Source organism: Rhamphochromis sp. 'chilingali' (genome assembly GCF_963969265.1).
Source record: "Rhamphochromis sp. 'chilingali' genome assembly, chromosome: 8".
Lineage (NCBI taxonomy): Eukaryota > Metazoa > Chordata > Actinopteri > Cichliformes > Cichlidae > Rhamphochromis > Rhamphochromis sp. 'chilingali'.
Genome location: NC_137935.1, coordinates 36,663,853 through 36,677,876, shown reverse-complemented (window position 1 = coordinate 36,677,876; position 14,024 = coordinate 36,663,853). Strand labels below are relative to the sequence as shown.

The 14,024-nt window shown below is 39.0% G+C and overlaps 1 protein-coding gene across 3 annotated transcripts in view; it reads right to left on the bottom strand.

The window, feature by feature from the left end:
* Positions 1-14,024, bottom strand: part of LOC308401750 (vascular endothelial zinc finger 1-like) — a 33,218-nt gene extending 19,194 nt beyond the window's left edge. For all 3 annotated transcript variants that reach the window (XM_080890129.1, XM_080890130.1, XM_080890131.1), the window contains exons 1-2: positions 13,875-14,024; positions 6,530-7,287 (exon numbers count right to left, since the gene is read on the bottom strand). In XM_080890129.1, coding sequence (XP_080746255.1) covers positions 6,530-7,287; positions 13,875-13,907 — 791 coding nt within the window. In that variant the 5' untranslated portion in view covers positions 13,908-14,024. The remainder of the gene's footprint in view (positions 1-6,529; positions 7,288-13,874) is intronic.

Genomic DNA, 14,024 nt, shown 5'->3' with positions numbered 1-14,024 from the left:
AACCTCAGTGTCATATTTGACAGTTCAGTGTTGCTAGAGCATCACTCCAAATGACTGGTTCAGAACTGTTTTTATCATCTAAGGCAGTAGTTCCCAAACGCTTTTTGCTAGGCCCCCCTTTGTTTTACAAGAAAAATGTTCGCGCCCCCCACCCCACGTGCACACGCACTAACGCATCCTCCAACCACACACACCCATATTTTGTTTATTTCACACCTCAAACATTTAGTAAACAATTAAGCTAATACAAGTAAACTGCAATAAATTACAGGTAGTAATAAAATAAACTACTAACTCTTTTATGCTACGTCCACACCACCTGTATTTTTGAAAACGCAGCTGTTTCGTCCACACAAACGGCGTTTCGAATCACCAAAAACTGAGATTTTTTAAAAACTCCTTTTTTGCGTTTACGTGTGGACGAGGAATACAGAGTTCGTCACGCAATGTCAAAGTTATGTGCCTTTTTTCACGTCACGCTGTGCGCCACGTTATTGTTTACATGAGATGAATAGCAGAATGGCAGATAGAGAAAATACTGTTAAGCTGAATATCTGCAGTTTTACACGCTTACATACACACACGCAGTCACTGTCCCTCTATTTAGAAAGGCAGAGGCATCACGGTGTAATTATTTTACGTGTAGTTGTTTTTTTCCTGTGTAATAATATTCAACATTGCTATCAATACATTTTTCAAAAAAAATGCCTCTCTGTGCAAAACGGGTTCAAAAACATAAACAGTTGTAGGATACTGTTTGTCCGTGATTTGGACAGGGTGAACAAATCGTGGCAGGATCAGCCTGATATTATTTGTATCCCACTGTAACTTTACTGTATAAAGAGCTAAAACCTCCAAAAATGTCAGGAGTAGTTAGTTATTATGAGAAGTGTTTGCGAACTAAAAATCAAGAATGTGGGATACTGTTTGTCTGTGATTTGAACATCCCAGTGCTGCTCCCGACGAAGGGAAAACCAATTCTGAAGGGGAGACCTACCTCGGCACTTGTGCAGGTGAAACCAAAGGGAAGATATGCTTCACCATATTTTCTAGTCTTTGGCTTAGAATGAAGTTGGTTTGGAAACATATTCAGCTATGCTTCAGCTCCTGCTTTGTGTTTGTGTGGCCACCCGTGCTAGCAGTGTCCAAACGTTTGTTTTTTCCCCCCCCCTTTTCATACCGCGCCAATGGCCCCACACTTTGGTAAGGTCTGATCTAAGGACTGTTTCAAAACTCAAACTTCTAAACACCGCGTCTCTGTGGCTTTTAAACCCCAAAACACGCTGCGCCAAAAACTGGTCCACCCCAAGGATCGGTTCCCCCGTCACAAACAGAGTAACATAGACAGAACACAGAAGAGCTATCTCGTCAGGCCAGGACTCTGCAGTCTATTTACACCTACAGGCCAGTGGACACTCTTTCAATAATGAGGATGTACACATTCTGGACAAGGAGGAATGCTGGTTTAGGCGTGGAGTCAAGGAGGCCAGTTATGTGAAAAGGGAAAGACCATCTCTGAATCGAGGAGGGGGCCTAAGGGTACATTTTTTGCCATCTTACAATGCTATGATTGCAGCCATTCCTCAACTCTCTGTGAATGGTACTCATGGCAATTGATCAGTGGTCTTTGATCAGTGGGCATAATTATGATGAATGAACTGACCTCGGAGCCCAGTGTTCTTTCAGTGGTGCTAGTTTCAGTCATTATGTAATGTTTTTTAAGATTGGGGAAAGCTGCAGTCAGCTGAGACTGAAGAAGTCACCTGGATGAGTGACAAAACATTTCTTCCACTGAAAACGCTACATCCAGATGAACAGAATCAACCTTTGGGGATTTATTCTTTGATGAGAAATTTTTTATTTATTTATTTTTAACCTTGATGGTCCTGATGGTTTCCCAACATTATTGGCATGACAAAAACCTGAGATGTTTTCTATGCACCACAGTGGAGGGGGCGTCATAGTAGTCTGGGGTGCTTTTTCCTTCAGTGGAACAATGGAGCTTCAGGAGGTGCAGGGGCGTCAAATGGCTGTAGGCTATGTCCACTGGGTTTGTTTTTTTTTTCCTCAACAGGACGACACTACAGTACACAATGCCCACAAGAAAAGGGACTTCTTCCAGGAGAATACCATCACTCTTTTGGATCACCATCCTGCGTGTTCCCCTGATCTAAATCCAATTGAGAACCTTAGGGGATAGACTGCAAGGGAAGTTTACAAAAATGGACAACAGTTCCAGACAGTAGATGCCCTTCGTGCAGCCGTCTTCACCACTTGGAGAAATGTTTCCACTCACCACATGGAAACGCTTGCATCAAGCATGCCAAAATGAATTTTTGAAGTGATCAACAATAAGGTTGGAGCTACTCACTACTGAGTTCATGTTTGAAACTCTAATTTCTGTGGGGATTTTTTTTTGGAGGTGTGGTCCTAAACTTTTGATCAGCAGTTTCATTCTTGTTTTCAATAAATTGCATGCTCCTAAAAATGTTTTATCTGACTCCCATTTCTTCTTGTTGCACGTTGGAGCTCAACTTGGAACTAGAGCAGGGTGATATGGCCAAAAATATTTATCACGATATGTATTTGAAAATTTGCAATAACGATATAACTGACGATATAATTGATGCGATACAAAATACAACTCCACAACTTTACTAGTGCACAAAACCCCCCCCATTTATTTATTTTCACTTAAACAAGCTGTTTTTATGTGTATTAAAGCTATATAAAAATGTAACAGTGTAAATGCAAATTCCTTGCTGAAAGTTTAACCAAAAGGCATTTCCAGTAGAAATGGGCTGATATATCCTGAGCATAACCATGTATAATATCCACTGAAGTTAAAAAGAGGTGCTTTGCAACATTAAACTGCAGTGTGCCAAATAAAAAAGTCAAATACGCATTTTTCGGACCATAAGGTGCACAGGATTATAAGGCACATTAAGCGAAACAAAGCAGACAGATAAATAAAACTTTATTCAACTCATTCTTCTTGCTTCCTCCACTTCCGTACCATTGATTTATTAATGGTGTATTCTATCACAGCTGCTCTATTCCCATGTTGTTGCAGTATATTAATGACTAACCTCATATTGTGGATGGATTATCTCAGTTGTTCTTCTAACTGAAGTTTGGCCCGTTTACAGCATCCTGCCATGAGATTGCATTTGTCTCTAACCATCAGGAACCTTCACGTTAACTTTTATCGAGTGGAAAGTGGAAAGTGTTAGCGTTGATCCTCCAGCTTCACTGTGTTTGTTATGCAAACATAGCTGTGTCGCTAGCTGTTTTCATAGATGCCTGGATGTTAAACTTCATAGTTACACCTGGTAAAGCAGCAATGCTGATCATTTTATTAAAGATGAAAGAATTTAGACAGTTTTTAACTCTCAGTGATGCTGCAGTGTTCGTTTGACTTTGGGACCTGAAGAGGACGGAGTTTAGGACCCAGATTACTCCAAGAATGACGAGCACCTTAGTCTGACAAATACGGCAATAACAACGCCTGCTTGCATGTTCTACCCCCCCCCCCAAAAAAAAGAAAAAAAAGTGCTTTGGTGGGCATCTGATGGATAAACACCGAACCAGTTCCACATCACTGAAGTGGCACCATTTTTACAAACCAATTCTGGTTCATCCGTTTCACTCAACGATCTGCTTTCTCCCTTCTCATTCTCCGTTGCCACCATGCTTTTTCGTTCATGTGTGTATGAAAACAAAAGGCACTGCGCATTTACCCATATTCTATCGCGATATTTCATTTTCTTATCGTTGCCTAACATTGTACCGGTATTACCGTGAACAGTATAATATGGCCCAGCACTAGATTGGAACCATGTTAAGATCCAACCATGCAAATTATTATTTTTTGGCCATTTTCAAGTAGTCATAAACTGGTGATCGGGACTGTATATCCTCCAAGATGACAATGCTCGTCCACACAAAACAGGGCTTATCAGAGAATTTTGAGTTGGAGGGGCTGGAATAGCCTGCTTGCAGTGCTGACCTCAACCCCAATGAACACTTGTGGAATGAGCTTGGATGTGCTGTTCATGCCAGAGTAACATACACAACAATGTTGACCGACTTGCGAAAAATCCTGGTTGAAGAATGAAATGCCATCCCCAAGCAGGAACTAAGCTGATGACAAGAATGAAGAGGTGGTGCCAGGCTGTTATGGATATATATGGTTCTTCCACATGCTTTTGACCATTGTTTGTTAAATGAATAAATTGTTAAATTGCCAATATGTCTTTCTTTAAACTTCAATTATTCAATCCAAGAAATGACACCAAAGAAGAGTCCATAGCAGAATAGGTTGTTTAGCATTGGCAGTGGAGATCTGTTAATTTTTTTTTGTGTGCGCAACCCACATACTCAACTCTGCTTCGGCTCCATTCACTAAAAAGAGCCGAGTCTTTTGGATCCCAACCGGCTCTTCAGGTTGTTTTGTTGCTTTGTTAATTAATTTATTATCAGCAACAATATAAATTTATGCACAAAATGAATTACTAATGTAAAAAAAATGTTTTTTTATTTATATATGTTTATACATAAATATGCTTTTATTTATCCCTTTAAGACCTAGCATAGAGCCAAGTCCGCCAGAGCTTATTTTTATGTCTTTACATGCTGTAGTACCATTTTTGGGAGCATTTCAAGTTGCTAAACATCAATACAATTGTTATATCCCAAATGTTAATAATATGTATGCATTAAGTCTATAGTAACTACATAAATTACAAGAAAGTGCAATAAACTAGAAAAAAAAAAAAAATTGAAAATCTTTAAAAAAAACAAAAACAAAAAAACAAACAAAACATATTTCTAGTTCGAGAAATTTAAGTGGTTTATCCCTCAAAACTGTAAATACAAAAAAGTTACAAAACAGTTTCCCACCACAGGAAATTTATTTTGAGTGTCTTCATAGTTTTTTTTTTTTTTGGAGACATCAATTTTAATATACTGCAGGAAAATCGAAAATAAATATTATAATGTAAATTTGCAAAAAAAACCAAAAAAAACAAAACAAAAACCAGCATGTGCATCAAAATAAACTATTTCCAGCAGTGCAATTTGAGTTCTAAGCATCCCAGAAACGATACAGAAAAGCATCAAGTCAACATGATTTAAAAGCACCAGTATAGGATTATACGGCCCCGAAGGTAAGAAACTACATTTACATAACTTCAGGTTTTGGGCAGGCAATGGCAGACATGCGATAGTTCACGCTGACGTCTATTCCAACGTAGGAAGTGTTATGAACAGCTGATTGGATCGGCAAAGCATGTTTCTAGAATATTATGTTTTTGTTGCTACAAATGCTTTTTAGGAAATTTTTGCAAGGCCATATGTGGAAGGAAACCATGACTTGGGACAAGGTGATGGCATGAAATTCCTCTGGTTTCATATGCCAAAAAAAATTATTGCTCTAGCTTATGTGGTTGCAGTTTTACAGGGATTTAGAAATAGTTACGCAAAATGAAGCGTGCCCGCTTTGACCGGTCACTCCACATAAAATGTAAAAAATAAATTATAAAATACAAAAAAACAACTATTTACATTTCAACTTCTATTTAAATTTTCAGCTTTTTCCTTTTAAACAAATTTAAAGTGAAACAACACAAAACACTGCAAACCACAACACAATAAAATATAAATTAAAATATGCAAAACAAAAAGAAGATGCACGTTCTCTATCATATAGGCCTGTGATGATTTTTTGGAAGAGTGTTTTCCCTCTCTCTCTCTCGCTCGCTCTCTCCCCCCCCCCCCTCGCTCTCTCCCCCCCCCTCTCTCTCCCCCTCCCCCCCCTCCCTCTCTCTCTCTCTCTCCCCCTCTCTCTGCTATTGGGAGTGTAGCTACCCCCCCCCCCTGTTCACGGCAAATACAAGGCTCATGTGGGCGTGAAGCGAGAGAAAAAAAAAAAAAAAAAAAAAAAAAAAAAAAAAAAAGTGAGAGAGAGAGGGTGAGAGAAAGAAAACAAACAAACAAAAAACACCCTTTGTTCACTTCAAAGATCCGACTCTAGGAGCCGTTTCGTTTGCAACCGACACAAGACTAGTGGCTTAGGCCCCTTTTCTTTTTAGGTGCCACTTGTTTGAGATATAAATTTTTTCTTTCTGCACTAGTTGCTCTGCCCTCTTATTCTTTCATATCCCCCCCCATTTTTCTGTCCTCTGTCAATACTGGCATTGGGATATTACATATGCACTCATGAATAATGACAGAAATAAATACGTAAATGAAGAAAAGAGAAAAAAAAAAAAAAAGGAAAGAAAAAAACAACAACAACAACAACCCCCCCCCCAAAAAAAACCCAAAACCAAAACAGTGTGTACCCTCAAATGGAAAAAACAGTGCGACAGCAGCCTGTCTACAGCCTAAAACTGAAATATAAAATTGAAGGGGGGGGGGGCTGGCTATTAGTGTGATCCCTCAAAAACAGTGTAGTGTAACAATTATGATTCCTTAAATTGTACAAATTTAGAAGAACTATAACAATAGAGAAATCAGAACCACATACCTAGAGAAGCCCTTCCCACAGACAGAACAGATGTAGGGCTTGTGAACTCCCCCATCATGGGAGCGGACATGGTATGTCATGCGATCCTTCCTTTTAAACCTCTGCTGACAGATGGGACATTCAAACGGCTTTTCGTCTGAGTGTGACAGCTTGTGGCGATTGAGGTGATACACATCTCTGAAGGCCTTACCACACATGTCACAACCATGGTTCTTTTTCACTGGCTTGGGAGGCTTTTTAGGGATGCTCTGTAGTTGTTGGTGTTGCATTGGGGTCATGCTGCTAGTGCCTGTGGATGCTGATGTTGTTGCTGTAGTCAGGACACCTGTGGCTACAGTAGTTATGTATGACGGATTTCCACTATTCTCACGTGGTACAGTGGATATGAGTGGCACCATGGTAGGAGCAGTCTGAGCCTTCTTAGGCCGTGACACCATCTTAACGCCAGTGTGGCAAGACTCGTGCCGCCGTAGATGGTAGCTGTCCCGGAAAGCTTTGTTGCAGTAGCCACAGATAAAGGGAGTCTTTGACTTAGGTTCCTTTTTAACCACAGCAACTGGAGCCACTTCACCAACTCCTCCAACAGCCCCAGTAGCCACATTGTTTTTAAGAAGTTCTGTAGCACTGACAGGTGGTTTCTGGTCCAACGGGATTGGCAGCACTGGTTTCTGATCAGGTGGCTCTGTCCCAGAATTAAGAAGAGGCAACAGGCTGTTTCCAGCTACTTGGTGTTGGTGATGCAGAGCCTCATTGGCCTGCTGTAATAACAAAATAAAACAAAATAAAAATCAAGAAGAGGACCTTTGAAAATTATGTTAATAGATACACATATCATCAAGGATTAGTAAAGTTAAGAAAGTACTGTGCATCTACTCTAACGGTCATGAGGATCATAGAAATGCTACAAATTAAAAAACATTAATAAATAGAATTTCAAAAAATAACAAAAAAAAAAAAAAATACTGATGACCACCAGTGCTACCCTATAGCCTCCTTGTAGACATGCCTATCGGTATTAATTTAAAAATCCTACGCTGCCTTGTTCTCGAGTTATCACATTCATAAGATTTTCAGAAAATGTGACTTCTAACCTTAACTTTGGGGTCAAGGTCATTTGAAACTTAGTAAATGCAGCAATGGCAGGGGTGGGCAACTCCAGGCCTCGAGGGCCGGTGTCCTGCAGGTTTTAGATGAGTCTTTGATCAAACACATGAACTAATCATGTGATTCAGGTGTGTTGATCCAGGGTGATATCTAAAGCCTGCAGGACACTGGCCCTTGAGGCCTGGAGTTGCCCACTCCTGACATATGGTGAAAAACCTAGGTGACTTCATTCTTGAGTTTTCACATTCACAAACTTGGGTGCTCATGCTGCCCGCCTAGTAGGGCGACGACAATACCCCATCAGTCTTTTACGGCTGAGGAGTAAAAGGTTTATTAAATATGTTTGTGGTTTTCACAGTAAAAGCCTTTTTTACTACTACTACTACTACTGATTTTTAAGGTCATACAGTATGTGGGGAAAAACCAACAAAAACTAAAGCCATACATGTGCTATTGTACTGAAATAAAGGACACCAGGGGGTAATTTTAAATTGGGTTTGAGTTTTTTAAGAGACAGGAAGGAGTTTGTGAAATTAAATGGTTGTTGCTCCTTACGTATGGACACTGCTTGTGGTGTACTGCAGGGGTGAGTTTTAGGCCCCAAATTCTTAAACTTATACATTAATGACATTTGTAAAGTGTTCAAAGCGGTTAAAAAAAAAAAAAAAAAAAAAAAGGTACCATTTGCTGATGATACAAACATTTTCTGCTCTGGTGATTATCTGCAGCACTTATCGGATGAGATGACAAATGAAACTAGAAAAATTTGCATTTCCTGCGAAAATGCTGTGTGGATGCCTTAACGCTGAAGATGTCTGCTGAAAAAAGCTGAAAAAAAAAAAAAAAAGCAAAAAATGTTGCTCTGAGCAGGATTCGAACCTGGCCCTTCTGGTACTCAAGGCAGGTTCTCATCTCACTGCACCAACATCTTTCTGACAAAGAAGAGGTGGAGAGACTGATAATTGTGCTGAAATGAGCAGACGAGGCTGAGAATTGTGCTGATAAGAGGTGAATAAGAAGAATTTCTGCTGAAAAGAGTTTAATCAGCAGAATTTCTGCTGAAAAGAGTTGAATGAGCAGAAATCTGCTGAAAAGAGTTGAATGAGCAGAAATCTGCTGAAAAGAAGTTTTTTTTGCTGAAAACAGCTTAAAAAGCTTGGATTTGTGCTGAAAACAGCAGAAAAAACTGAAAATTGTGCTGATAAGCGGTGAAAAAGCTGAAATTTGTGTTGAAAAGAGTTTAAAAAGTTTAACTGTTAAGTGAAAGAAATGTTGCCACAACCTGGATTTGAACCCGGGCCTCCTACTCTGAGAACGGCTGCTTATCTCACTGAGCTAAAACATGGCTCAGCCAAGCAAGCAAAACTTGTGATCACACTGATAATGTGGTCCTATTCAGCAAAATGGGCCAAAAAAATGACATAAAAAGCTTAATATCTGAAAAAGTATAAAAGTTATGACTACCAAAAGTCATAGCAGGCATCAGGAGAAAGAGCTGAACAGTTTAGAGTTTGAATGGTGAAAAACGGCTGAAAACTGAGGGAGTAGTTAAGCGGCAAAGAAAGTGGCAACTTGAAGAATAATAAAGGATAAAGAATAAAGAGAAACAGGAAAACAATAGTGTGGATGCCTTTCGGCATCCACACAACTAAAACTAAATGTATGTGTGCGGGTGTGTGGGCAGGAGCACGAGGCAGCCACTACACCTCAAGTCACTACTGCGCAGATTCTGGCTTCAAAAGTGCAACATGGCAGCTTCCACAAACAGGACATTTTGGCTTCATTTTTGTATAATGGGAAGAAGTGCAACCAAGTCGGCAATCTTTTCTACAGTCACTGGTACATATTTACCACAGGTTTCAGGTTTTTCCAATTAGGTCATAGTACCTGGTACTAGGTACTAAAATAGTACCTGCTCGAATGGGTGTTCCAAGCAATCTGAGCAGGTACTAAAATGTGATGTTGTCAGACTGCATGCCCTGCACTGGTGCGCCTAACTTTTTTTTTCTTAGGTGCACCCGAATTTCTCAACTGCATTGTTTAACACCGCAGATTTAAATGTACACTTTATAAAAAAAAAAAATTTAAAAAAAAATTGCTGTCCATACAGGCAATATTGACTTGTATATGATTAACTAACAAGCTTGTCAACAAACTTCTTTATTTGGAGCACATTTTTACAAGAAACATAAGTTACCATATTTTTTGGATCATAAGGTGCACTGGATTATAAGGCGCATTAAGCAAAACCAAACAGTCAGATAAGTCAAACTTTACTCAACTCATTCTAGTTTGAAATCCGCTTTGTAAGCATGTCTCTTAAAAGGTGCCATTTTGGGGTCCTTACATACACACAATACAGTAATTAGAGCAGGGCGATATGACCAAAAATATTTATCACTATATACATTTGAAAATTTGCAATAACGATATAACTGACGATATAATTAATGCGAGACAAAATACAAAATATAACTCCACAACTTTACTAGCGCAAAAAAACCCCATCAATTTATTTTCAACAAGCAGCTGTTTTTTTTTAATGTGCATTTATGTGCAAATGCAAATTCCTTGCTTAAAGTTTAACCAAAAGGCATTTCTAGTGGAAATGGGCTGAAATATCCTGAGCATAACCATGTATAATATCCACTAAAGTTAAAAAGAGGTGCTTTGCAACATTAAACTGCAGTGTGCCAAATAAAAAAGTATTTTTCGGCCCATAAAGTGCGCCGCAGATTAAGCGAAACAAAGCAGTCAGGTAAGTCCAACTTTACTCAACTCATTCTTCTTGCTTCCTCCACTTCTGTACCATTGATTCATTAATGCTGTATTCTATCACAGCTGCTCTATTCCCGTGTTGTTTCTGATGGACAAACACCAAACCAGTTTCACATCACTGAAGTTGCACCATTTTTACAAACCGATTCTGGGTCATCTGTTTCACTCAACAATCCGTTTTTCCCCCCTTCTCATTCTCCGTTGCCGCCATGCTTTTTCGGCAATGTGCGTATGAAAACCAAGGAACTGCGCATGCGCGTTTTACCCAAATTCTATCGTGAAATTTTATTTTCTTATCGTTGTGTATCATTGTACCGGTATTACCGTGAACGGTATAATATGTCCCAGCCCTAACGGTAATATTATGCTGAGGCATGGTACATATTACTCTGTGAGGCTCCCGACTACTGTAGCCATAATGCGTGAACAACCCATCAAGTGGTGCGGTTTCAAAGCTTACCAAAGTTGTACTTAAAACATTTTGACAGATTTTTGAGTGCCAGTTACCACATAAAATCATTTCGCGGTCAGTAAGCACAACCGGAATTCATACATAAGGCACACATTTGTATGAAGTCTGTATTTTAAGTGCACCTTACAGTCCAAAAAAATATGGTACTGAAAAAGTTCCTGTGATCAAAGTTCTTCGCTGAGCTGAAATTTTAACTTAAAATATGATATGATATAATGTGTGTCTGTTGTTGACCACACAGAGACTTTCAGAGTTGCGGAGATTTTTTTCTTTTTTACTCAAACGGCTGGTCGCACTGGCGCTCCCAGCCATGTTTTTTTTTTTTTTACAAAAAAGGAAGTAACCATCAACACTGACATTTCAACCCTGTGTCAAGCTTATAAACCACAAATGTTTTGAAACACTGTTCCAAAGTGCGGTCCAAAACCCCACATCATGTGATCACAGCTAACTCAGATTTTGGTGCAATTCATCCCGGTGGCTTACCTGCTGCTTCGTGGCTGTTTTTGACAATGTAGAGCAAAACCTGATGACACTGCAAACTCACAGAAAGCCAACCCAGCCTGAAAGCAACTTGAAAACTAATATTTTTCTATACAAACATTTACATATGACAAATATAGCCATTGATACTTTTCTTATTCATTTTAAATTTCCGTAAGCGTTATCAGCATCAAACATCTTCCACACTGATTGCTGTGGCCTATGCTTAACTTACCTAATAAAGTAGGCAACATTCAAATCCTCAAAACTTATCAAAATATAAATAGAAATTAGCAACCTTTTCTCAATACATTTTATTTTATGAACTGGATGCACTGAATTAATTAACACAATACGAGGGGGTAGTATAGGCATTACATTATTTAACTATTTTAACTCTTTCAATATTTGAACACTTTTCTTACTGTGTTGTATAAGGAGTTTTCCAAAACATACATTGATCATAATTATTGATATTGAAAAAGCAGGTTCAAATGAAATTTATTCTACAAGCCATCAGATTTCTCAACATGACCAACAGGTTGCCAAGTTTGGGGGGGGGGGGGGGGGGGGGGGGGCGTAGCTCAGGAGGTACAGCCGGTCATCAATGATGCCTGGCTCCCGCAGTCTGCATGCCAAATATCCTTGGGAAAGTTAATAACCCAAAGTTGGTCTCCGATGCATCCCTCAGAGTATGTGTGTGAATGTTAGCTAATAAGAACTAAAAGCAAAGAACAAAGTGCAATGAAGGATGCAAGAGTCTGCATATTGTGTGCTTATGTTTTTTATGTTGATGTGATTGATTTTGTTGTGGTGTGAACGAATGTCAGGTGACTTCTGCTGCAACCCTGGTATAGTATATAGCTTTGTTTAGAATTTTGCAATGATCACCAAATATAATTTTCAATATGTGATCATAGCCACAATGGCCAGCAGGTGTCCCTGTCAAGATGGCTGTAGAACTGATTTAAAACCTTGGCACAATCGCAGCGTAATTGCTTTTTCACTGATTCACAAAGGCTCACTTTACCTATCATGACTATTTAGTACCGCATTTGTATTAGCATTTTAGCAATTGGCATGGGTTGGCCAAATTCCTCCTTTCCGAGCAACAACAAGTAGAGTAGATTGCTGGATAGTGTAGTAGTAAGACTACACACCTTTGGAGCGGGTATCCAGTAAGGGTCCTGGATAGACCCATGTACTCTGTATGATTGTGTATGTGACAAATAAAGCTTGCTTGCCAGCTGCTCTATCATGCTGCTCCAAAAAAATATTTATACAAATCTTCTAAGCTAAACATCATTAAATAAGATAATGGAAAAAAAATTGTACAACTGCCACTGTTAATACAATGTATAGATTAATTATGGTAAGACTCCTATTTGAAAAACTGTTGGCATGTCTACAAATCTTATATTGATGCAGGTAAATATTGTCTTGCTGTTTATATTCAGATCTCATGAAAAGACTAGAAAAAAAATATCAGGTTATGGCGCAGGGTTTCTTAAGGTTTTGCAGTTAAGATGTACACAAAGTGTAGATTTAATACCAGTTGTTCAGAGAACATGATACACTATAAAAATAGTGCGTGTCAGTTATACTTAAACAGATACAAAGTTGACTGCGGACAGTAAAAATTAAGCAAAAATTAAACACCGACCTTCTATAATATGGGATTATTTCATAAAACTTAATTTATTCGGCATATAGACTATATACAATTTACAACCTCCTTTTCGTTTCTCAAAACAAGATTAAATGATCAAACAGCATGTGAATTGATTCTGAACTTACTTACAAAACTAATGAACCAGATGACTTTATAGTTTATTTTTCTAGTTTGCAAGTCGTGGCTATTGATCATTGATAAGATAAAGGGTAACGTTTGGAGCCTTGAATGTGATTTAATCACTTCTCTTGGCGTGCTAAGTAGCCCCTTAGTTATAGTGCTAGGGTTAGCTCCGTTCTTGTTAACGGGGCCAGTCAAGAGCTTAAGCTCCCCACCGCTTTCTTGCTTTGTTAACCCTCTGTACTATTGCAATAGCCACGGTGCACACGGGAAAAGTGTCTGGTTAGCGAATCCGTTAGCCTATTAGCTTAGCTTACCTATATACAATAGCAAAAGCTTTGCTTAAAGCTAATTTGCTAGCGCGCGCATCACCAAAATCCGAGCTACAAATTAGCTTTATAGTCACATAATGTGACCATTAAGCTGTAAATGGTACAAATTGCAAATTATGAACCGACACAGATTTCTGGCTATTTAACTGATACCAAGACTATACTGTATCTAAGTTGGCAACACAAAGTCTGGAGCTCTTGGATTCGACAAAGCTAGTTAGCAGTTCGTTACAGGAAACCACTCAGCGGAGCTATCTAGCAGGGTATCGCTAACACCTTTGTTTTTCTTGGCTAACTCTTAGTAATTTCAGAAACGGATAAAACCCATTTAGCAAACAATATTTACGCTTTATGGCAAACGTTTATGGAGACTGTGCCACTTACTTGAAATAAAAACGTACTCCAGCTCGGTTCCATTGCAACACTTGGGCTAAAATCTGAAGGAAGCCTATAAGGAATCTACAACAAAGCAGCTAAATATGGCAGCGACAACTTCCTGTAACCCCAAGGACTAAATCAAGTCCAATATACTTT